At 37.3% G+C, this 22,924-nt stretch overlaps 1 protein-coding gene across 1 annotated transcript; it reads left to right on the forward strand.

Moving 5' to 3' along the window:
- The first annotated feature begins 533 nt into the window (after positions 1 to 533).
- Positions 534 to 22,924, forward strand: SLC17A5 (solute carrier family 17 member 5). The gene is made up of 11 exons (XM_008637607.2): positions 534 to 805; positions 3,069 to 3,265; positions 4,694 to 4,927; positions 5,418 to 5,505; positions 8,205 to 8,291; positions 9,535 to 9,653; positions 10,522 to 10,680; positions 13,092 to 13,224; positions 14,935 to 15,082; positions 19,627 to 19,717; positions 21,225 to 22,924. Exons 1-11 carry the CDS (start codon positions 751 to 753, stop codon positions 21,360 to 21,362), a joined length of 1,449 nt encoding a protein of 482 aa, XP_008635829.1. The 5' UTR covers positions 534 to 750; the 3' UTR covers positions 21,363 to 22,924.

Here is a 22,924-nt window from a genome sequence, read left to right on the forward strand (position 1 = left end):
CTGCGCCGCCCGCCCGCGCCGTTAGCGGCGTTCTGTGCCCGGGATGCCGCGATGCCCGGAGGTGCTGGATGAGGCACAGCTCCTCCGCGTCCTGACAGCTCTGTCGGTGGTGGGGTCAGGCGTGCAGCCCTGTCAGACACCAGCCCTCGGCTCGGTGACATTGCAGTGCGGACATTCCAGCCCAAATACCGGGCCAACCATTAAAAACTACCGGGGTCCATCGAGATTGTGTCTAAATTCCATATGAAGGCAGAACTTGAGTAAGACTAATTGCTTGTTACAAGCGTGGAGAGGAAAGAAGGTGAAAGGATGCAGGAAGGTAGAAGAGGAGGCTCGATATATGGTCAGAGCTTAACAACACAGCCTGCACGTTTATTTGTCTGTGCTGTTTTGCTTCCCAGAACGTACAACCTATAAAGAGTAGCGTAAGATTTTTAGTTTCTTCAGTATGCCATGGAAAAATGCTCTAATCCATTTAGCAAATGTGCAACTGCATCAAGGGGGTCTGCTAACAAAATTACTTTAAAAGTACCAGAAAGAGAGAAATTTGAGCTCAAGTCTTCCTAAAGCAATATGTTCCTAAGTTTGCACAATACATCAGGCTCCAGTTGGAGGTGGCTCACCTCACCCACAAGGAAACTACAGCAGAGGAGCAACTTCCTTTAACTGCCGTGCAGCTTGCAGCACAGACCTGTTTTTTTAACTGCAATTTAAGAATCTTGTTCAATTAGAGCTACAGTACTTTTAAACATGCCCCTGAAATCAGAATTAACTATGGATGTAGGACCCAAGACTGCTAGTCAAGGTAAGACCTTGAACACAATGCTTTAAACTTTGGTTAGCTGCTTTAACCTTTAGGGGAGCGAATGCCTCTGTGTGTGATTATAGCAATCTCCTGAAACACACCTGTAATCTTCTTGAATCTTCCATTCTGGTCTAATATTCTTAGGTATTTCAAGTGCACAGGATGGAATGACAGGGAATCAATAATTTAGTAGCTATTTGCTTCAGACTTTAGTCCTACATGTTAGTTAGGTTTTTTTAATAAACTGCTTACAATTGGAAAAAAAATCTGACACTTGTGACCTTAAGTTCTTGCACATCTGTTTGGTGGAGCTTGCTCTCCATACAAGTTGTATACCAGTAAGTGTCTTACAGCGGAAGAGTAATGGATGGTCCAGTTAATCTGCATTTCCAAGGAAGGGTTGCATCACCAGTGTGTTATTCAGCTTTCTGTTATTACTGTCTAACCCCAGCAACTACAAGAAGTGGACCAGTTAAGTAGCTTTACTTGTAATTATATTCATTGTTATAAATTATATGACTATACATTTTCTACTTAAGGCAAATTGCTTTTTAAACAACAGAACAATGAAGCTGCTTGACTAGTTTTTGTGTAGTAAGTACTTCCTGTACTCAGTGCCTGTTGTTTTTAATGTAAGCAATAAAATCTTGGCTGCTCTCCCTTATGTCATTTAAAAATCCAGGATGGCTTTTTCAAATGCTTCTGAGGCAAAACTTGCAATTACCGCAGGTCTGGAAGGGGTTTTGCGTATTTGTACAATAGCCTTGTTTATTATTTATTTATTAAATGAACATAGCAAGTACAGCATCTCTGTGTCATTTTAACAACTTGTTTAGCCATAATGAACTTCACATAAAATTTATCAGGATTAGAGACTTCAAAAATGGGAAAGTTCTCTTAATTTCATGAAAAACAATCTTGCAGAAAGGCTCTGTGGTGTTCCCCCTGAAAAATAAAATCACATAGGCTCATTCCTTGTTTCAGGGAAGTTACTGGCAAGGGGAAGGTATCATCAGCTTGTCCACAGGGCATGTCCTTTGTTTCTTACTGCAGATCAGAAAATCCAGTTAAGTGATGTACTGCAGTAGTAGATGAAGCTCTGGTCAGTCCTATTCATAGATGTACTTGTTCTATTCATCATTTGAACTCTGAGTAGTGAAAGATGAGATAACTGTAGACTGATGTAATATCTACTGATCCCCAGCCTTCCTAGAGTTTCAGACATCCAGGTTATAAAACTTCCCATATAAAACTTTCCTATATAAAACTTTCCCCTCACAAGAGGGGAAACTCTATGCTTTATTTGAAAATTCAGCAGATTGTTCAAGTAGTTCCTCAACAATTTGACGTTTCTGCTCAGTAGTTTCAAGCATTCCCAGTTCATAAAGAGTAGCTGCAGAGCTTTAAACTGTTGCAGCTCAGCTCTGATCTGGATCTTTGGCACTGATGAATGCTCTCTGCCAAATGCTGCTGTGTACTACTATAGAAAATCAATAACCGTGTTACAGTTCATAGTCTGCTATCTGTGTATTAACAGCTGACAGAGCTGACTTAATGTCATGACAGATTTTATGCTGAATCTTAGGACTCATTTCCTTTGTTGTCTTGTGACTGCCAAGAGGGTGTACTGGGCAACTGGGAGCCTGTTACTGTTTCACAGTGCCACCGCAGTGTTTGCCATTCCCCTTTATGGAGTTTTCTCTGTTTGGCATCTGTCAGCGAATGCATATTCCCTTGTAAGCAAACTTGTAGAAGGAAAATTTGTCCTAGAAGACAGCCTGAAATAGCAATGACTGTTGTTTAGCACTCCTTTAAGAGTATTTGTTTATCTTGATCCATTTCTGTGTATATTACAGGCTTCCCACTAATTTGTTTTTGGGGTTTTTTAGTGTGAAATTCTGTCTTAAATAAATATTACAGTATTTTGGAGAGGACTTTTAAAACTATGTTTCTAAATCCATTTCCACAGACCACACACTGTCCTTCCTCTGCAGCCCCCATTCTAGTGTGGGTAGCTGCCTATTGTCTAAACGAAGATTACATTTGCTTTGCACATCGGTATGAAAGGGTTTTTAAAAATTCTTTCAACCAGCCTCAGACTCTACCCCTACTGAATAAACTCCTTAAGAAGAAAAATGACCTTGTCTCCTTGCTAATTTTTTTATCTTACCCAAAGATTTCTGAGAAAATCAGTAAAAACGACTTATGAGTTGTTCTTACTCTGTTAGGTCTGTTAAACATTTTTCGTTTGCTCTCATTTCAGTCCCTGCATGCTGCTCAGCTCGCTACAATCTTGCGCTCCTGGCCTGTTTTGGGTTCTTCCTCCTGTATGCATTGCGTGTGAACCTCAGCGTCGCTCTGGTGGATATGGTAGAACCTAACACAAGCTTAGCAAAGAATGTGACTTCCAATGTATGTCCAGAGCATTCTTCCGCCATAAATGTTCCTCGCAACACAACGGTGAGGTCTCAGACATATTGTCTTGTAATGTGGCATGTCAAAGTGGTTTTAGTAGAAGTCTGTGATAGATGGAGCCATACTTAGGTGGCAAGAAAACAGGCTGTTTTTCACTAGATGGCCTTTCCAGTGGTTCTTTTAAAGCGATTCTGGGAAGTATTAGCCTTAAATGACTAGCTAGTTAAGGAGTGCTGTGCTGAGGGTCAGCTTTTTTACGTACCTCTTTTCTGTGATATTCCTTAAAGATTGGCTAATCTGACTATGTAAATCTTTCATGACTCACTGTTTTATATGCCACTAATCAATTGTTACTGTTACATCTGCGTCAGAGCTCACATCACTGTCCAATTTGCCTGCTTTTTGTACAGTCACAATGGCATGAAATTTCATTACAAATTAACATGTAATATTTTTCTCTTCATTTCTTTGATCTCTTTCCCAGGTCATGCTTTTTGCCTTTATATCCTTTACCTCTGACTTCCAGTAATCCTTAAAATCACATTTCTTAACTGAACTGCTGGATATGGAAAAAAAACCTTCTAAAAAAATCCCCAGTTTTGTGAATTTGGACTTGCACAGATCTTGTCTTGTAGTTGAAGTTATTCCTGAGCACTCTTGCCATCTTCCTTCTTTCATTTTGTTTGTTTGTTTATAGGTCATTTATTGTTTATCACAAACAAATTATAATGGTGAGCTTTATGGGAAGGTTCTGACTCATCATTTCTGTGAAATATATGCTGCTCATTTAGATGCCGAAAAATTGGTCTTTTGGAAGTGATCCCAAATGTCAGAATCACTTTTATTGGGCAACAGTTCATATCTTCTTGCTGGCTTCCTTTATAGCTGCAGAATTCCTATCTCAATCATCTTCGCTTTTATCGCATTGTCCACTGAAGTCATCTTCCCTCTGTTGTGCTTCTCCCATTATTCCACCTACCTTTTTGAGCCCTGTCCTTTACTGCTCTCTTGCTTTATATTAAATTTAAGCACCTGTATTTCCTTGTTTGTTTTTTTTGTCCATAAATTTTCTGCAGGTAAAGCCATTTTATAGAGCACGACAGAATGTCCACTCTGTGATTCAGAAGTGGGATTTGTACTCAGGCAGATTTACATACCTGTCACCTAACCCAAGCTGCTTAGAATGCAGAAAGGCATAACTGCCAGAGCACTTGTATTTCATGTAGTGATGACTTCCATACTTTGGTTAGATATGTCTGAACAGACTGTAAACTACCTGAATTAGCTTTTAACACAACTTTGATTGCAGTATAGGTGAGTGTAGGGGAAGGAGACCCTAGGGAGTAGGTCACGAAAAAATTGAAATTTATTTATAAAGGACTAAATAGTGTATCTATGTAACATAAAATATGGTCAGAGAAACTGTTGTTTTTAACTTACTGCATTTTGTTGGGGTTTTTTTCCTCTTCTTAGGGAGAAAAATATTCTTGGGATGCTGATACTCAGGGATGGATCCTTGGTTCTTTTTTCTATGGCTATATCATTACTCAGATTCCAGGAGGATATCTTGCAAGCAAAATTGGAGGCAAGCTGTTGCTGGGGTTTGGCATCTTTGGTACCTCTGTATTCACCTTGCTTACTCCCTTAGCTGCAAATTTGGGAGTTGGCTACCTCATAGCTGTCAGAGCCTTGGAAGGACTGGGAGAGGTAATCCTGCTTTCTCTATGTAACTTGAATATCTATCTGAATAATTTGTTTAAAATTGTAGTGATTAGACTCTGTGGGGGTTGGTATGCTGGAATAGTATATGGATTGTTTCATTCAAGTGGCTTAGTTTTATGTTTTTAAAATAATTAAAGCATTTGCACTATATTTTAGCCTTAGCTTTTCAGATAAGAAATGTAAGGATACTTGGAGCCAAAACTAGAGTTATTCTCATTTTCCAGAGACCAGGGCCTCAAAATAGTATTGTTTGTATAATTTCTGCTTTTCCAGTATATACAGAATCAAAAGCAGGATAAATTAATTCTGCCTCCTTATTCTCATGCCTTGCAGAAGTTTTATAAGTGGTTTCTTGCTAGACAACAAACTAACAGATTGTACTACTGCTTTTTAATGAAACATGCTTTGAAGCATGTAAAATTGAAGTGAGTTCTAAAATTCTTGCATTTCAACAGAATGAAATGATGTTTTCTAGGGTGTTACCTTCCCAGCTATGCATTCAATGTGGTCTTCTTGGGCTCCTCCAATGGAACGCAGCAAGCTCCTTAGTATTTCATATGCAGGTGAGAAATTCCCACGCTGATAATGGGATTATAAATTTTTACTGCTGTAACAGGGAGGATTGACTTAAATCAAAGGGATTTATATTGTAAATTTTAATCAGCATTTAATCCAGAAAGCATAACATTAAAGTAAGTCTTGTTTTCCATTAGTTTTCTTCATGGCTTTTATAACCTGACAAAAGGTAGTGGTCTACAAATAAGTATAAACTTGGGTCAAACTTTGGTATAAATGATGCAAAGAGTTACTGTGAAGCTGATTAAGAGAAGATACTGTAAATAAAAAAGATTTAGTATTAGGAACAAAAAAGCTGGGGCAGTCACAGGATAAAGCTGTCTGGTTGTTTTTCGGAGTGTTTTTTAAGTGTTCTTGGAGGAGCTTGGGGAAGAAACCATCCAAGGTCCCATGTATTGCTGCAAGAGCTCCGTGTCAGAGTCCAGTACTCCCTGACCAGATTCTCCTAGATATTCTACATCTGGAAGGTGTAATATTTGATATTGGATTTACTTGTTTGAAGATAGCTGATGTTACACAGGATTTTTGATTTAGCAGAGTGATACAGAATTTACTGAAAGCACAGTACAAATATAAGTTAGCAAATGTAAGTTGACATTTAGTAAAATATAGCAATTGCAATACACTTCAATTTGGGTTGAAGGCAAGTCGAGTCTGTTGTTCTCTCAGAAATTCTGTTGTTGTTTAGCTTTTATACTTTGTGTTGGGCTGACCCACGTATTCACTTCCCTCATGTTGGTCTGGCTAAGTCAGGGAGACAGTCACACTTCTAATGAACTGAATGAGGAGAAACATTTACGCAGCCAGCTGATCCACTTGACTGACATAGCTGCTTATCTAAACCAAAGCCACCTTCTGGTGCCCTTTGTGTTGAGATAAAGTCAGCTTCTTTGCAACAACTGTGGTTGGTCACACCCAGCATTATTCCCTGATCTTCTTCCCATTGCTCTTGCCCTCCTCCACTGAACCTTCTTGCATTTTAGGGGTTTATTGGTCAGTCACATTGCTTGGTGCAATATTTGAGGGACAGGTGAAAAACATGGGTTTCCAAATGTGCTAGTCAAAATTGATATTATTTCTTTGAGGATGACAAATTTTGTATTCAGTTACTGAAGTAATGGTTTGCTTTGCTCACTCCTGTTAGTAATAATTCTGTTACAGCTTTTTTATTTGACCTGTGGTTTATCAAGAAGACAGGGCTATACCATATAAACTTCAGCTACAGTTTCTTAAGGAGCTAGGACAGTCTAGTGACAGTCTAGTGATTTTCCCAGAGGAATGAAGCCTTAATCCTTTCTTGCTCACATTTCTTCACTTTGCTCTGAACCAAGTGTCTCATCACTCATTGAAGTGACATTTCAATGATCTACTTCAATACACCTAATGCATCAGAAAGCTTTTTTTCTTTCTCTTTTTTAAAAATCTGTTTTCTGCCTTAGTGTTTAATTAAATCCACTTTAAAAGAAGTCTTCATGTGAGACCCAGCACACAAGTTAAGCAGAGAGTACAGGGTTGGGATTGCCTTCTACTGCATCTAGCAAATGGGAGTTTTTAAACTGTCCTTATGTAATTTGTGAAACTATATGCTAATGTACTAGTGAGAAGAGTCTGTGGCCTTGAAGAGCCAATTGTTAGCAGTCACGGGTGGCTAAGACATCTTGCGTAAGCTTGGCAGGCTGTTTTCCTGCACATTGGCCGTCATGTGCTCGGTAGTTAATTTAATCGTGATCATGTTGATTTTCTGAGAGTACATGTGGTTAAGGTTATATATAGCTGTTACTTTGATTTATATTTTGCATGATGTATGTGTTTTTGTTGTTCATGGTTGGAGCTTTCTGCCTCAAATAAAAATTACTGTTTCCGTGAAGATGGAATCTAGGTAGTCAGAGTATCAATATAATGTTAATATTTTCTGAGTTGAGATTAGGTTTGGAGAAGTAATCGTACAGATAACATTAAGAGACAAAACCTACTGTTTATCCTCACTAGAGTGTCTAAGTATGTAAATAATATGGGTTTCTGGTTTAGATTTCGAAAGGGAAACACCTGCCGTCCTTATTCTTTGCAAAATTTATGTTGAATTATAAGCACAGGAATAGTTCTTTCTGGGTTTTGGCTGTATTCTGAACTGGAATCTGCTCATCTTTCCCTTCTTCCTTGATCCTACACCTTGTCACATTTAGGGAACATGGAATTTGAACCTACTGGTTATATATGGCTGACTTCTGGTTCATGTTTCTAGCATTCCTGGTTTTGTAGAGCTAGTAGGAGATACGAAAAATGCAAACTGACTATATTGTAACACTATACTCCCGAAGCCTTAATTATACTGCATTCAGCTCTCTCTTGTTTTACAGCAATACTAGTTGACTAATGTGCATTGCTTTAGATGTGTTAGAGCCGTCACTTTATTGGAGACAAATGTGCCAAGAATTATTATCTTTTATTGCTCTTTGCTTCCAATTTTGGCTTTGTAGGGCACTGGGGCTCTATTTGCTTGGAGCTGCCGAAGCAGCTCATTGTGCCTGTGTTTCTTTAAAGCAAATCACAACCCTCTAGTGGTGGTGACAATCTTTATGCACGATGTATTACAGAGAAATAAAATAACTCTGAAATGCCACTTACACTTAAGGGGTCCATAGGAGATCTAATTATTTTTCCGCTTTGTTTTGCTTTCTTCTGGTAGGTGCACAGCTGGGAACTGTTGTGTCTCTGCCACTATCTGGTTTAATTTGTTACTATATGAACTGGGTTTATGTGTTCTACATATTTGGTGAGTTTGTGTTGTTTTGATTTTTCTTAATTATTTAAAGTACAATCCACATTCTTTTTGAAAAGCATATGTTAGAAAACTTATTTTGAGTTTTAAAAGTGTGTTTGACATTTTGGGTTGCTGTTTTATTCCTTCTGGGCAATTAGAGATATTTAAAGCTAAGTAGATTCCAGTGAATGGCTAAATAAGCTTTCTTCCAATGAGCAAAGCTGTCTCTGAGTTGGACAAAAGCTGGTACAAGTCAAATGCTCTTAACTCTCCCATCACTTGAAAACAGCAGGCTGAAATTTCTTATCTGGAGTGTGAAATTGAGTTAATAACTTTAATCCCAGGAATAAACTTCTACTTTGAATGAAAGAACGTGTGAAAAGTTACTGCTGCTTAAAGTGTGGAAAATCTCTAGCAGTCACAGGGACCATGAAAGAATGCCCAAAATGCAAGGCATAGCATGTTTACTGTGGCTTATGTTCTGGAAGAAGCTGAAACAGAAAATACTTTTTTTAACATCATCTAGCTAACAGGTCTAGCTGATGCTTTTTCCAGGTCCATTTACATGTCTGAGCCATTTCATATTCTCCATGGGGAAGAGGGAATCGGAATGTAAGACGAGGGTTACATTTTCCTCAAAAAAACCGTCTCCAATATCTTATAAGTTACAAGGATTCAAACCAAAGAACTGAACAAGATGAAATAAGTTGCAATGTTACAGTTACATAAACGTGCAGTTAATTTGGACTGATTATTGAAAAGTTACCTTTTTTCAAAGGATAGTTCTGGAGTTGGCTTAAGAAAGAAAAGGAGGATTGGTGCATCGATTAAGCTGTATGTAGTGATATTGTATGTATGTGCACAAAGCATTTTTTGTGATTAAACTTCACATGAATTTTTATTTCCTGAGGATGAGCCATATCCTTTGTGTCTCTTCCATGTGACTGATAAGAATACAATTATGTATGTGCATCAGCTTTCTTGCTGCATGAAGCACTTCAAGTATAAAAAAAAAAAGAGGAAAAAACAAAAAGTCCTGCTTAGTCATCTTCATTGTTTATTGTATCTAAATGTGCATTTTTAAGACACTTTGGGGAACTAGTGTTTGTAAGTAGATAAAAAAATAATGTTCATTAAAATTATATTAGAGTTTTGAGAAAACACTTCTGATTATATCATCTGAGATTATATACTCGCTCAATATAAGTGCTTTTTAAAAATTTTTATCTCTTCACCCATCTTTTCACAATAATAGGTGCACTTGGCGTATTATGGTGGTTCTTCTGGATGTGTTTGGTTAGTGATACACCAGAAACTCACAGGAGCATTTCACATGCTGAAAGAGAATATATACTGTCTTCTCTAAAAGATCAGGTACAGCACTTTGGTGTAGACATACCTAGTTAAGCCTAAACATAAACCACAAACATTGTCATTAATGTCATGCTCTGTTTATGTATAGAATAGCATTCTTAAACTGAAATGGAAGCAGGATTTTTCGAACCAAAAAATTTTTAAAAATAATGCAGTTGTAAACTTAAAATCAGCAATCAAATAGCATTTATAATACTGCCTTTTGTTACAGATGTTTTTGTGGTGCTTTATTTAAAAAGCTTTTTATTTTTAAAAAAAAGCTCAAATATGTCACTTTATACTAGATGCAGACCTGTATAATGTCTTCAACATTTGCAGTATAATATTTTAGAGCATTTCTCTTTCTCAGTGTGTCATCTAGAGTAAGAAACAGATTGCTGTTTGCAGAGAAAATGCTAATGAGCCACATCCTAAAGTTTGCATAAGATTCATTCCTGTGACTGGGGGAATATGTATTTACAAACAGTAAAGCTGACTGAGAGACCACAATTAATATCTGAGTAGGAAAGATTCAGCTAAATAAACACCTCAGGGGTGACTAAATACTAAATTATTTATAGTAAAAGCAGAAGGCATCAAATTTCAACAAGGGAAGGCATGCTTTTTGAATTACAAAATGTAGTATTTGGTTTACTTTGGAATAGTAAACATCAGAGCAGTAACATACCTTAGTACACCTTCACTGAGAACTGAAGACAGTAATTAATTCATTGCTGATGACTTGTATCTATCAACTGAGACTCATTTTGTGCCTTTCAGAATGGGTGATCAGCATAGATTTGATTAGCATCAAAATGCTTTTTTTAGTAAATGTTCATATCAACATCCTGATTTCTTTCTTTTTCTCTTTTTGTCTCTGGACTGCCAGCTTTCTACACAGAAATCTGTTCCCTGGAGACCTATGCTGGGGTCTCTTCCACTCTGGGCTATTGTTGTGGCACACTTCTCTTATAATTGGACTTTCTATACACTTCTTACACTCTTGCCCACATACATGAAGGAGATCCTGCGATTTGATGCACAGGAGGTAAGATACGTGCAAATATAGTCACTTTCTTCTGAATTAAAGAAACTAAATCATCTGCTGTTTAGAATAGAAGAACCTGTTTAAGAACCTTGGAATGTAAACATATAGATGGGAAATGATAACCCCGCACAGTGAAGCAGATGCATCAAAAATGTTGCCTGCCATATAATTTCCACTATCTTTACTTATCTGACATTTACCTTAGTGCTAATTTTCAAGGTAAATTTTCTGTTTGAAGATGCATGGTACCCATCTTTAACTGCTCTGCTTTAAAACATAACTATAAAAATATTTTCCCCGATCTATGGCTTCTATGATTATTTCAGATTTTACACCAAGTTTTATGGCTTCTGAAATACTGTCTACTTCTTTGCTACCTCATAGAGGAGAACATTTCCAGTTAAAAATAAAAACTAAGAAAACCACTGGACAAGTGGCATTTTTGAAAGTATTTTAAGGATGGGGTTTGGGGGAGGAAGGGACCAGAAGGAAGCTTCATTCTGATTGGATCAGTTTCCAAATTGTCACTTTCTTTCCTCATTGAGCAGCAGAGGTAAAATACCTTTTCTTACTAAGGTAACTGGATGAAACAAAACCATAGCCTTAAGGTCCAGATACAGTGCTTTTCAAGGAAATTTTATAAAATTGAGTTACTTATCAGGGAAAAATTAGGAGTTGAGGGAGGTGGAATATTCTTATTTATAGCAATTACTTGACTGTACTGGTCTGTTTTTAATGAAACTGTTTTGGTGATGGCATAGCTTACCTGGAGAAACTGGTACAGCTAAGATAAAAAGGTGCTCAGAAATTTCAAGACGTTTAACATAGTCTTTTCCTGGTTTAAAAAACAAAACTGGTTTAGAGCAATCTGAAGATGAATGCCGTGCAAGAAAGACGTGATGCCAGCAATCTTGGGAGGAGAAGATGGGGAACCTTAGCATTAGAAGAGAAGGTTGCATTAGGACAAGCTGCAAAATGGCTGGAAAAAACTAACTGAAGTTGCTGATTGGGTTCCTTATTGTGCCTCTTCAGGTATTCCCTGAAGAGGCATCAACATCTGTGGAAGTCATTTGCTACCACGGCTCTCAGTTGCACATAACGTTTGTAAAACACACGTTGCATTAAATGGTTCTGCTGTGAAGTGGTTTCCTTTGTCTCTGGGTTATGTTTCTTCTTTTTAGAGCAACTTAGAGTACTGACTGTTGTGAACATCAAAAAAAAAAAAGCTTGTGTAATAGTGTAGAACTAACTTTGTTGCCACACATTTAGATGGAGATTGCATTACCGTTTAAAATATTATACAGTTGTTGCTGTTCAGTTTCCTTTCTAAAGTACAGAAATTAGTTAAAAATAATGCTGTGTCTTTGAATAGTGCTTTTAAAAAGTTTTTTAATTACTGAGACTCTTCTATTTTTCAAAATTTTACCTACTGTTAGTGAAAACTGAGCATTGAAATCCAACAGGCAGCATGCACAAGTGCTGATACAATGAACTTGAGGTGGGGATGTGTTTCTTGTTTCAATTCAAATTAAAATTCCTAGGGAATCTTCCACTTCTTGACACTTCTTGACAGTTAATACGTTTCATACTAGTGTATAAAGGTTACAGTATTTCTATTCAAATACCTCTTTTTAATCATGGGTATGGTCAAATTATAGCTCTGTTATCAGTAGCTATCTGTAATTGTTTGGAAAGGCTGTAAATGTAGGCAGTTTAATAGTACCTTTTGTTTCCCTTCATCTGCAAATCATGTAGAATCAGACAGAAGTCTCTAAACAGCACTTGTTTAAAGTAATGGGGATTAACTGGTGAGTTCAGTGTAAGTCATGTCAGATCTGAATAACTCTGCTTTGGGATTTCAGGATGTCCAGCCTAGATGTGATGAAAGTCCTAGTTCTATATTTTGTCTTCTGTTTACAGCAAGCACCAGATATTTCAGCAGATGGATAAGGAATAATGTAATGTAACAGTAGTACAAAACCAGAGATTCTATATAGTTTTCAAAATTCTGAATAATATTTACAGCTTCCACTAACTTTAGTAACTCCCTTGATATTGGTGTCCTGGAAACTTCCATGATCAGGTTGATTTCCACAGGATACCTTCAGTTACAGTTTTCTTATTCCTGAACCCAGTTGCTGATTTTTTAAACCTTGGAGTTTTTGGTCTGACTGCATTGGTAGTTATGGATTAAGTCATGTGATGGGGCGTTTACACATTGGTAACTTTATTATGCTTTGCTTTTTCTATCCCTAGGTTTGTATTTTATGTAATACCAGCAATAATTATGTGGATGGATGAAATTGTCACCTCTGGTTCAGTCTCAGTTAATGTTCCAGCACAAGTGATTTTTCAGCATATTGATTTGTCATTTCAGTGTTTTAACTGTCTTCTTTTAACCTCCTTAACAGAATGGATTTTTGTCTGCCCTACCTTATTTTGGCTGCTGGTTATGTATAATTCTGTCTGGGCAAATTGCTGATTATTTACGGGAAAAACAGAACTTCTCCACTGTTTGTGTTCGCAAATGTTTTACCCTAATAGGTAGGTGCAGTATCATCTCTTGGAACATACAATCTTAGAACATATAATAGTATCAATTTGGGAAAGCTTAGGAGCTTGGGAGAGTAGTCTGACATTCTGTTGTGAGATGAGGCAGCATTGTTCATGACTTGAGAGGAGCAACTTTATCTGTACAATAATGTGTCAGGAGTAAATCCTATCTTTTTCCATGAAAAGTAGGCCTATTGGATAAGAGAACAATAAGAGATTGTCAAAAGCTTTTTTTAGGTCAAGATAATTGGACTACAAGCAAACCAATCAAATAAACAGTCAGGTAAAGTCACCATAAAAGGGTGACTGAAACACTGTTATCAAACAAGGTTTATCAGACTGCTGGGATATTGTTCTGCATGAGCCTGTTCTGTTGTTCAGTGTTTTGTTTATCTAAGGCTTAAGCAAGTAAATAGGAATACACTTGTAAAATTTACAGTTGCTACCACAGTAGGAAGATCAAACAGAATCCAAAATGGTCTTGACTCACTGGGAGGAGAGAGGATCTGAAATCACCAACAGATCAGCCAGATCAGATTTCAATAAACACAGGTAAAAGGCTGTATTTAGGAAAGAGGAGTTGATTGCTGAGTAAAAGAGGGAACAGGGGAAAGAAGTTGAAGGAAAAAAAAATATATTAGGCACAGGATCCACAAAAGTTGCAGCCCAGTTATTGTATGGTCATCCTTGCTGGCTTCTTAATTCAGCTGACTCAACTGCTTTCTTTAAAGCAGCTCCTGTAATAAATTCTCAGGCATTTTGTTTGTTTGTCTTAAGTCTATGCTATTTTGGTGATTCAGTTTACTGCAGGGCCACACATCTCACACCCTTGTATGTATAACAGGAGAAAAAATGTTGTTGTCTTGGGAAAAGTAGGACTTAGGTTGGCTTCATCAAGAAAAACATGTACTTGGAGCTGTTTGCAGAGGTCACAGTGGGGTCATGTGAATGGGCTGTGGTCCTGGGAAATGGGTACCAAAGTTAACTGCAGATAGGAAGCAGTGTGCATGAGCTCATGGTGGCTGATAAGCTGTTTCCAGTGCCCGATGCAGTATCTCTACAGCTATCCTGGCTTCACTCAGGGTTCACAGTGTCAGTGTAGCTTCAATTTTTTTATAGCAATAAAAAAAAATAATTTGTGAGGTAATTTTCAGTATCTGTTGATTTTTGTTAATTTTTTAATCTAGTTTGTTCTTTACCGCTAGAGTGGGATATTTCTGATCTAGTTGCTGTTTCTTGAGACAACAACAGTTTTGCAACCCATCTGCTCTTCCTTTTCACAAGGACATGTAGTGATAGGACAAGGGGGAGTGGCTTTAAAGAGAGTAGATTTGAATTAGACAATAGGAAGAAATTCATTACTGAGAGGGTGGTGAGGCACTGGAACAGGTTGCCCAGAGAAGTTGTGGCTGCCCCATCCCTGGAAGTGGTTAAGGCCAAGTTGGATGGGGCCCTGAGCAACCTGATCCAGTGGGAGGTGTCCCTGCGTGTGGCAGGGAGATTGGAACTAGATGATCTTTAAGGTCCCTTCCCCCCGAAACCATTTCTGATTCCGTACCGTCCCACTGTAACGCGCGTGGTGCAGTGCCGGTTCTGTACGGCAGGGGGCGGTGGAAGTTGTATGGGAAACGTACACTCCGCTTGGCGCGTCCCAGTGTCTCGTGTTAAACGTCCATTGATTCTGAGGCTTCTGTCTTAAAGGAATGATTGGACCTGCGGTGTTCTTAGTAGCAGCTGGATTCATAGGCTGCAACTATGCACTGGCTGTTGCGTTCGTGACCATATCAACAACACTAGGAGGATTTTGTACATCAGGCTACAGCATCAATCATCTAGACATAGCACCTTCGTAAGTATTGCTGAAGCTGTTGTTAGTGCATGTCAAATGTTTGTGACCCCTCTTTTTTCTTTTTGTGTTGCTGGGGTGGCTTGGAAATGTATCTATGGAGCACATGCTGTACAGAGCTGGAGTGTAAACACTGACAATTACTTGGGTTTACAGTATTAAGCACTGTATTTGCAAAAAGTGCAAGGTTGGCAGAGCCTATGACATAAACAATAGTTTAGAATCATTCCAATTTTGATCCTGCAGTAATAAATTATATAATTCCTGTAATTACAGATTCTAATTATAGACTTGATAGACTTTTGTCATATTGAATTCATGTTCTTAGTAGGACAGTATATTTTGAACTGCACAGTACAGTTAAGTGTTTCACTGTCTTCAGCTTTTCCATCAGAGCTATCAGCCTTTGGTATGAACATTACCATATTTAAGCACTGTGATACAGGCAAATTATTTGCATTTGAAAAACATTCTGTACACTGGAATCTAATTATTGTTACAAGTAGTTGACCTGATTTGTCAGTACGTGACAAATCAGGTATGTACAATTGCTCTTAAATGAATATTTTTCAAGAATGGAAAGTTAAGACTTCAAGCTGTAATTTCTCCAGTGTTACAAATTCAGAATTAGGCAGATCCATCAGTTCCCCAAAGAGTGTGGATGTATGTATATTCTTTTAAAAGTGCACTGGTAAAAGTCAAGTACTTTACTTTGTCATTCATTTTCCGATTTGTGGTAGCACTTAGATGTGAACAGGGTCAAATGACTTCATGTCCAAAGAAAATGGTGTTTCTGTATTAATGTGTAAAATGAAATGACTTAAAGTGTAGAGTAAAAAACAATTTATAGAAATACTACCTATAAAAAAATTCTGATCATCTAGTCAATTTATATGGGTCCCAATTGAAGGTGGTATCCAGGCTTGGGCAATTGAAACGATGGTGGTCACATCCACAATCACGGACAATTTTTGACTTAACAAATGGATATGAAATAGTGGGAACTCAGTTAATCTTGGCAGGTGAGGTTACGTAGCAAGCAAGAGGGGAGGTATTAGTGGCCAGCTATAAACTGCTTGTAGTGCTGAATTGAATATGAAAGTAAGAAAAATAGCTTCTGTGGTGCACTTTGTTTTAAATCACATATAACTACAAATTTGGAAAATGTACTTAAAGCAGTGCAGACCATTCATTATACAACTTCTGTTTCAAGCTTAGTTTTGCAGAACTACAATGGTTAGTTTCCAAAATACGTATTAAATTGTGCTTGTTATGTGAGTACAATTTAACGTGTCCATGGAATGCAACAGAGTTGTGACAGGAAAAAGGAAATCATGCAACTGCAGTGTGACTTAGACGCACAAGGAACTTCTGTATGTAGGCAATGGCTGAGGTTTCCCAAACTAGGATGTTGTATGTGTCTTCTAATTTGAGATGCTTCATTTTGAATTTCAAATGTGTTTATTTCAAGAGTCAATTTGTTTATAACAGTATTCAGAGTATTTCAGGTGTTGAAAAAAAGCCACAAGAAGAAAATGAAGTTACACAGTGCCGATGCCTGTCAGCAGGCATAGCTAGGTTCCGCATATGAACTGCTGCTGATCCTTCTGACCAAATCCCACTCTGTTCTTCCTACCCTCGATAAAGTCCTGCTTTTATTCCCTTTGGATTTACACCAGACAAGTTCCTCTAGCTCTTCTTCCCTCTCAGACAGGCAGAAGGGAGCAGACTGAGTGTAAGAGGGGGAAGTGTCTTGCTGGTAGTTCAGGGACTTTGGCCCAGCATTGCCTCTAGAGGCGCATAGCTGCATATGTGGGAAGACTTTCTTTGGTGGTGACGTGGTGAGAGTGAGTGCTGTTTTATTGAAATCAGTGATTTTCTATTCAGCACATGCATGCTTTAATTCAGGGCAAATCAGTCCAAATGGGGACAGAGAAAGAAAAAAAGCATGTCCTTGTAACAGAAGTCATATTAAAAAATTTCTTCAGACACAGAAATGTAAAAAACATATAAGATGAGAAGAAAAAGAAGACTGTCTTTGCTCCTCCCCCCACACCTAAGTTTTTTGCAATTTGTCTGAACTTTGTTGGATAAAATGATCAAGGCCGACATACAAAATTTCAAGGAAATACTTGACATAATTGGAGAAATCTAAAAACAAAGTCTGCATGAAAGTGTGAAGGAAACCTCTGTAGAGTCTACTCAGAGCTCAATATTTATTTTTCATAATTTAGTGAAAGATGTTAGAAAAACCAGAAGTGATTCAAAGCAGTTTCAAAATGCACAAATACCCATTTAAATTAGTTAAAAGTATGCTTCCTAGAATAGCAAACAGTCCCTTTTTACTACTAGAACTTGCATAATAATTACTATATTCACAGGAAAAAAGTGAATGAAAATACTGATGCTTAATTAAAAACAATATTTGCTATGTGGTTTTGGTTTCTAACATGTATTTATTATGCCATTGGTGAATTGGATTGGGGAAGGGTTGGGGACAGAAGGGAGACAAGATTGTTCTTCTAGGGAAAATATTGTATTTTAGCTTTTTAAGTCTACATCAATACATTTCTATTATTACAAATTTTAATACTGGTGTTACCATGAGCCCTTGTAATATTCATGTGGTTCTGTTATATACTAAATACTTCACATAGATGTTTTTTTATACTCTTGATTTTACTACTTGACTGCTCTGCAAGTTAATTTGTATTTGGTTATCCCCATTATGCCATAAGAACCTGACCAACAGCTTACTATTGGTTTTGCTCTACAGACATGTCACTTTTTGCTTTCCCTTTTCATATGGGAGTTTCCACTGTACTAAGGGAGTGTCATCACAGTTATCTGCATCAAACAGCGAGCACTATCAAGAATGCAACCTATGTCAGAAACACTGGGCATAAACAGAGGCATTTAGCCAGCAATTAGTTGCCAGAGATCTTTGTCGACTATGTTTAGTTTTAAAAGTGTATGTTAGCAGTATTGTAGTGCTTAAACATGTTGAAGACAAAGTGCATTTGGTTCTACTTAAAGGCTTTAAATGGGGTTTTGCTTCATGCGCTTATTTTCCTAAGGGAAACTTTTACACTTTGACATTCAGCATCATAAAGGCCTATTAATTCTAAACCACTTTCCAAGATAGGAAGACTGCATGCCAGGTTTAGAAAGAAATAAAGAAGTTTTAACTAAAGCATGGCCACACTTTAAAATTACATGTAGTGTAGACTTTAAAAAATCAACTAGTAGGCTAGATGATTGTTTCCCTTTCTCAGGAAAAAACCACGTTTTTCTAATATCACTGGAATGAATACGCATATTGCAACCTTTTGTAACAATGTTGTATGGTTGAATTCTCCTGTTTTGGTAAATAAAATTTCAAAGGTATGCATTTCTCTTTAGAGATGAAATAGGTTTCTGTTATGTTAAAATTGGTGAGGACATAATTTTACTCTGAGCAGCCTAAAATGATGACTGGGATATGACTCCTTTCTCCTATGGTAAACTGCAGCTATTAGTATTTTGTATGATTCTTCAGCCAACGAATCCACCTCGAAAATCTAAAACACAGGGATCTGTGCCCTGGTGGTTGGAAGGTCAAACTGCTGTGGAACATCTGGCTCTTATTTCTCTTCAGTCTCTCTCACAAGTCTGCACTTGTGGTACAGTTTCAAACTTTCGGTATTGCAACATGCCTGTGAGAGAGATCTTGAATTGCTTAGAGATGAGGTGCTGAGACAGATATTAAGCAAGTTATCAGCTTTTCCCAGCAAGTTTTTATGGCCGCTGGTGCATATGCATACATTTGTGTGTGAGAGAGCAGCACGTTCATGGAACAGGAGGCCTCAGAATGGAGCTGCAGGAATGGCAACCAGCAGAACTGGTTTAGTCAGACCCCTTTCCCATTGGCCTTGACCCACAGAAAGCTGAATAGAAGGACTGCCACAGCACTCTGAACTCCTATCTTTGGAATATACACTTTTTAGTGTAAGTGAGGATATCCAGGCACACTGTGGATATTGCCTCCTTGGCAGACAGATTTTTAGCAATGAAACCTGAACCAACTCTTACTGTTGGCAAAGAGCACTTTGTCATACTCCTTGTTGTCTTTCTACTTCAAGACATGCAATGTGTCTTTAACTGCTCCAGTGGATCCATTCCAGACAGTTTTGTTGTGGCTTAGCAAAGGGGATGTGGATTTGGATTATGGATCTTTAGCAAAGCCATAGGCAATTTAAGTTAAATTCCATAACTAGCCTCTGAAAAATAGAGACATAGAGAATCATTTAAGTGGAAAAGGATCTTTAAGATCATCATGCCCAACCATTAATCTAACACTACCAAGTCCACAACTAAACTATGTCCTTTAAAATGTATGTACCAAGGTGACAGTGAGTTGTTATTAGAAGAAAAGCAAGTCATTCACACTGGAATATTTGTGTTTTATTTGTCTTGTGTGATCAAGATGAGGCCTGGTTAGGCAAAATGGTGTCCATGATTGATAAGCCTGACAAGTTAATAAGCAGTGTCAACAACTTCTCTTGCAGGTATGCTGGAATTCTCCTTGGGATCACAAATTCTTTTGCTACTATCCCAGGAATGGTGGGGCCAGTTATTGCCAAAAACCTCACTCATAATGTGAGTTGTTATATTTTTATCTCAATTGAATAGAAATTCCTTCTTCTCACGTCTGCAGTCGTTAAATGAAATGTGGGTTACACCTGTAAATCATGTTGTTCCATTGTTTTGAATTACTTGATTCCTAGCTCTTATTGTCCTGATTCTGATCAGGAAAATAAGGGTAAAATCAAATACCTTTGTAAGACTTGAAAATTTTAGGGACTCACCCCTTATATTCTCTAGGAACAAAATGAATATATTTTTATCACAGTAGAACTCTGATAAAACACCAACTAGATTAGACATTTGTGGTATTGTTTTATCAAATTAGAACAAGTTCTTGCTTGGTTTTTTTTAATTAGGCTGTCACGTGAGGTGTTGAGTTCTAATGTCAGCATTTGTCAGATAAGTGAGAAACTAGATTCTAGTGTTAGATTTGACTAACAAGGTGCTGTAGTGATTTCGATAGAAAAAGGGAAGCACTGGGGCTTTTGAGGAGTTTTTGGTTACTATTTTTTCAATGAACATATGAATTATTCTAAAATCTTTTAAGAAAGGGAGATAGGAGGAGTAAGATTAGTGATGCACTTGAATTTTTGGAGTTGGATGTAATTCTAAGGATTTTCTTAAAAATCACAGAATATTCTAAATTGGAAGTGACCCACAGGATCTTTGAGTTCAACTCTTAAGTGAATGGCCCATATGAGAATCAAACTCATGGTCTTGGCGTTATTAGCACCATGCTCTAACCAAAAACAATCTGAAAATATTCATTAATTCATTATTCCAATAAAATTAGTTCTTCCAGATATCTTAACAAGTGGGTTGTTTTAGGATATTTTTGTTTGGTTTAGTTTTTTCCCCTCCATACTAATGGTATTCTGTTTTTGTAGTAAGATCATTCACAGGTTTGTTACAGCATCATCCAGAACTTAAAAAAAACCCCAAAAACTTTAGACATCTACAGATATTATTTCTTTATTTGAAAAGGAAAAAAAAGCCAAAAAGCAAATAAACCACAGTTCTTTACTACACATTTATTAAGGCCTTTCTTAAATACCAGAGTTTAGAGGATTACTCTTGAAATCTGAGTGAAGGTAGCTACCTCGTTGGGACCAAAAGGCTTATGATTCTGGAATGTTCACATAGTGGTCATTAAGAATAGCTTACTGCACAGTGCAGGGCACTTCAGCTCTTGGATCACCTGATCTGAAAGCAAAGTAGTGTTTCCCTTATAGTAGCATTCACTGCAGTTGTGTCGATGGCTCTGCATATTGGGTGATAAACTGATCCAGATTGGGTAATGCAGTTCTGATAAGACTATCTGTGTAAGCTGTATTATAAAACTGAAATTGACTATACTGCTTATTGCATCCTTTATGTTTATAATGCTTTTATGTTGCTGTGAAATCATGCTGAATGGCATTTGCATTTAAATAGGCAAGGCATGTAGCATCGATTTTAAAACTACTTTTTCTCGAGTGTGAAGCTGCAAATTGACTGCATTTTTTTTTTTTTTTGACAGAATACTGTGGGAGAATGGCAGATGGTTTTCTATATTGCTGCCTCTATTAATCTATTTGGAGCAATTTTCTTTGCATTATTTGCAAGTGGAGAAGTTCAGGACTGGGCAGTCAGTGGATATCACTTGCATAGAAACTGAAGGAGATGTTGAAATACCAAAGCTGTGCTGAGTCCCGTTGTGCTTAGAACTGTGTGACCGGAAAAGTGCCTTCGCTGCTGATGCCTAGGAGTCTTCAGAGCTGTTTGGTTAAACTATTTTATCGCTGTATCTTTTGTACTGAAAATAATTTGACAGTCTATGTGTGCTATTTCCTAACAAGAAACTACTTGGATTAAATATAGATTTTCATGCTAGGACTTGATATCAAATATGTGATCAGAGACATTTTAAATCAGTGTGCTAGGCTCTAATACTTTCCAGTTTTTAATTAATATTTTCTCAATTAATGTGTAGGCAGATGTTTGCTGATACTAAAATAAGAGGAAAAAGTAAAGTGATTATGTAGCCCTCTAAGGAAGAATGGCATGCAAAGAATTGTACCCAAAAATAAGTTTTGATTTCCATTATGAGACTGATGGGTTTTTTGCTGTTTAAAGAAGTGTAGTAGAGCTCTAGTTTTATACAATCTTTTATAGTACTTTTATTTTGTCAGTGTTTTAATGATGGCTAAGAAATGCACATGTAATTTACTTCTGTTTTACGCACAAGTTTTGAATATATAAACATTCCCTGTTTCATGAATACAGCTTCACAACTAATACACAGCAACAAAGAAGTAAATGTACCACTGGGACTTACAGAAAAAAACATGTGTCCTCTGTGGTGCAGGTTTTTCAAATAGGCCTCATTTTTATTTCTTTCTGCAAAGAAGAAGCAGTGCAGCTCAGTGGTTTAAATCTAGGAAGTGTACAAGAGTGAACTAGAAATAGAATATCTGCATGATTATCTTAAAATAACTTTCAGTTTGGCAATTAATTTTTTTGTCTCTTTAAATCAATGCAGTGGAATTCTTTCCTCTTGCATGTAGATATGTTTGTCAGCTTGTAAGTGTAGGAGAAATAAAATAAGGCCAGTGTAGCAAACAATCAGGAAAATCAGTTCTCTAACAGCATTGTTTGTTAGTCAGATAAAACTAGAGTAGAAAAGAACTAGTGCAATAATCTGGTGCTGTTAGTCTCCTATCAAGATAGAATTTGACACTCAAGAGCATTCTTTGCACAACATGCACTTAAATGCCACAGAGTAGGATTAAAAGTTATCAAAACAGTGGCCTTGTTAAGAACAAATGGCTGAATAATCTTAGAGCCACAAAGCAAAGGAAAATTCTTGTGCCAAAGATTCCTGGATTGGAGCAATTAGGTAAAAAAGAAAAATCACTGGGCTCTGGGTTTTTCATTTACCACCAATCCAAAAGAAAATCCCAGTATTAAAGCTGCTCCAGTGGAGCCTACCTTCCTTCATTTCTAGGAAATGGCATCTGCCTCTCCTTTTTAGCTTTAAGAGCCATTTTGTTTTGGCCTTCCTTAAGTGTCATGTTCTCTGATGGTGGATTTAAACTGTGTTTAAATCTCTGTTTGTGTCTGCAACATTTCCACAATAAACAATGTGTTGTTCAGATTAAATTAGTACTTATTCAGTGGAAGTATGTTAAAACTATATCGTGTCTTCAGTGTTTCTACAATAAATAGATTGAATATTTA

This window comes from Corvus brachyrhynchos, unplaced genomic scaffold, assembly GCF_000691975.1.
Source record: "Corvus brachyrhynchos isolate BGI_N302 unplaced genomic scaffold, ASM69197v1 scaffold136, whole genome shotgun sequence".
In the NCBI taxonomy this organism is placed as follows: Eukaryota; Metazoa; Chordata; class Aves; order Passeriformes; family Corvidae; genus Corvus; species Corvus brachyrhynchos.

Coding starts and splice junctions, on each gene's coding strand:
- SLC17A5 (XM_008637607.2), top strand. CDS start 751: ATGCCCCTGAAATCAGAATTAACTATGGATGTAGGACCCAAGACTGCT. Junction 806..3,068: donor ACCCAAGACTGCTAGTCAAG/GTAAGACCTTGA, acceptor CTCTCATTTCAG/TCCCTGCATGCTGCTCAGCT. Junction 8,292..9,534: donor TTATGTGTTCTACATATTTG/GTGAGTTTGTGT, acceptor TCACAATAATAG/GTGCACTTGGCGTATTATGG.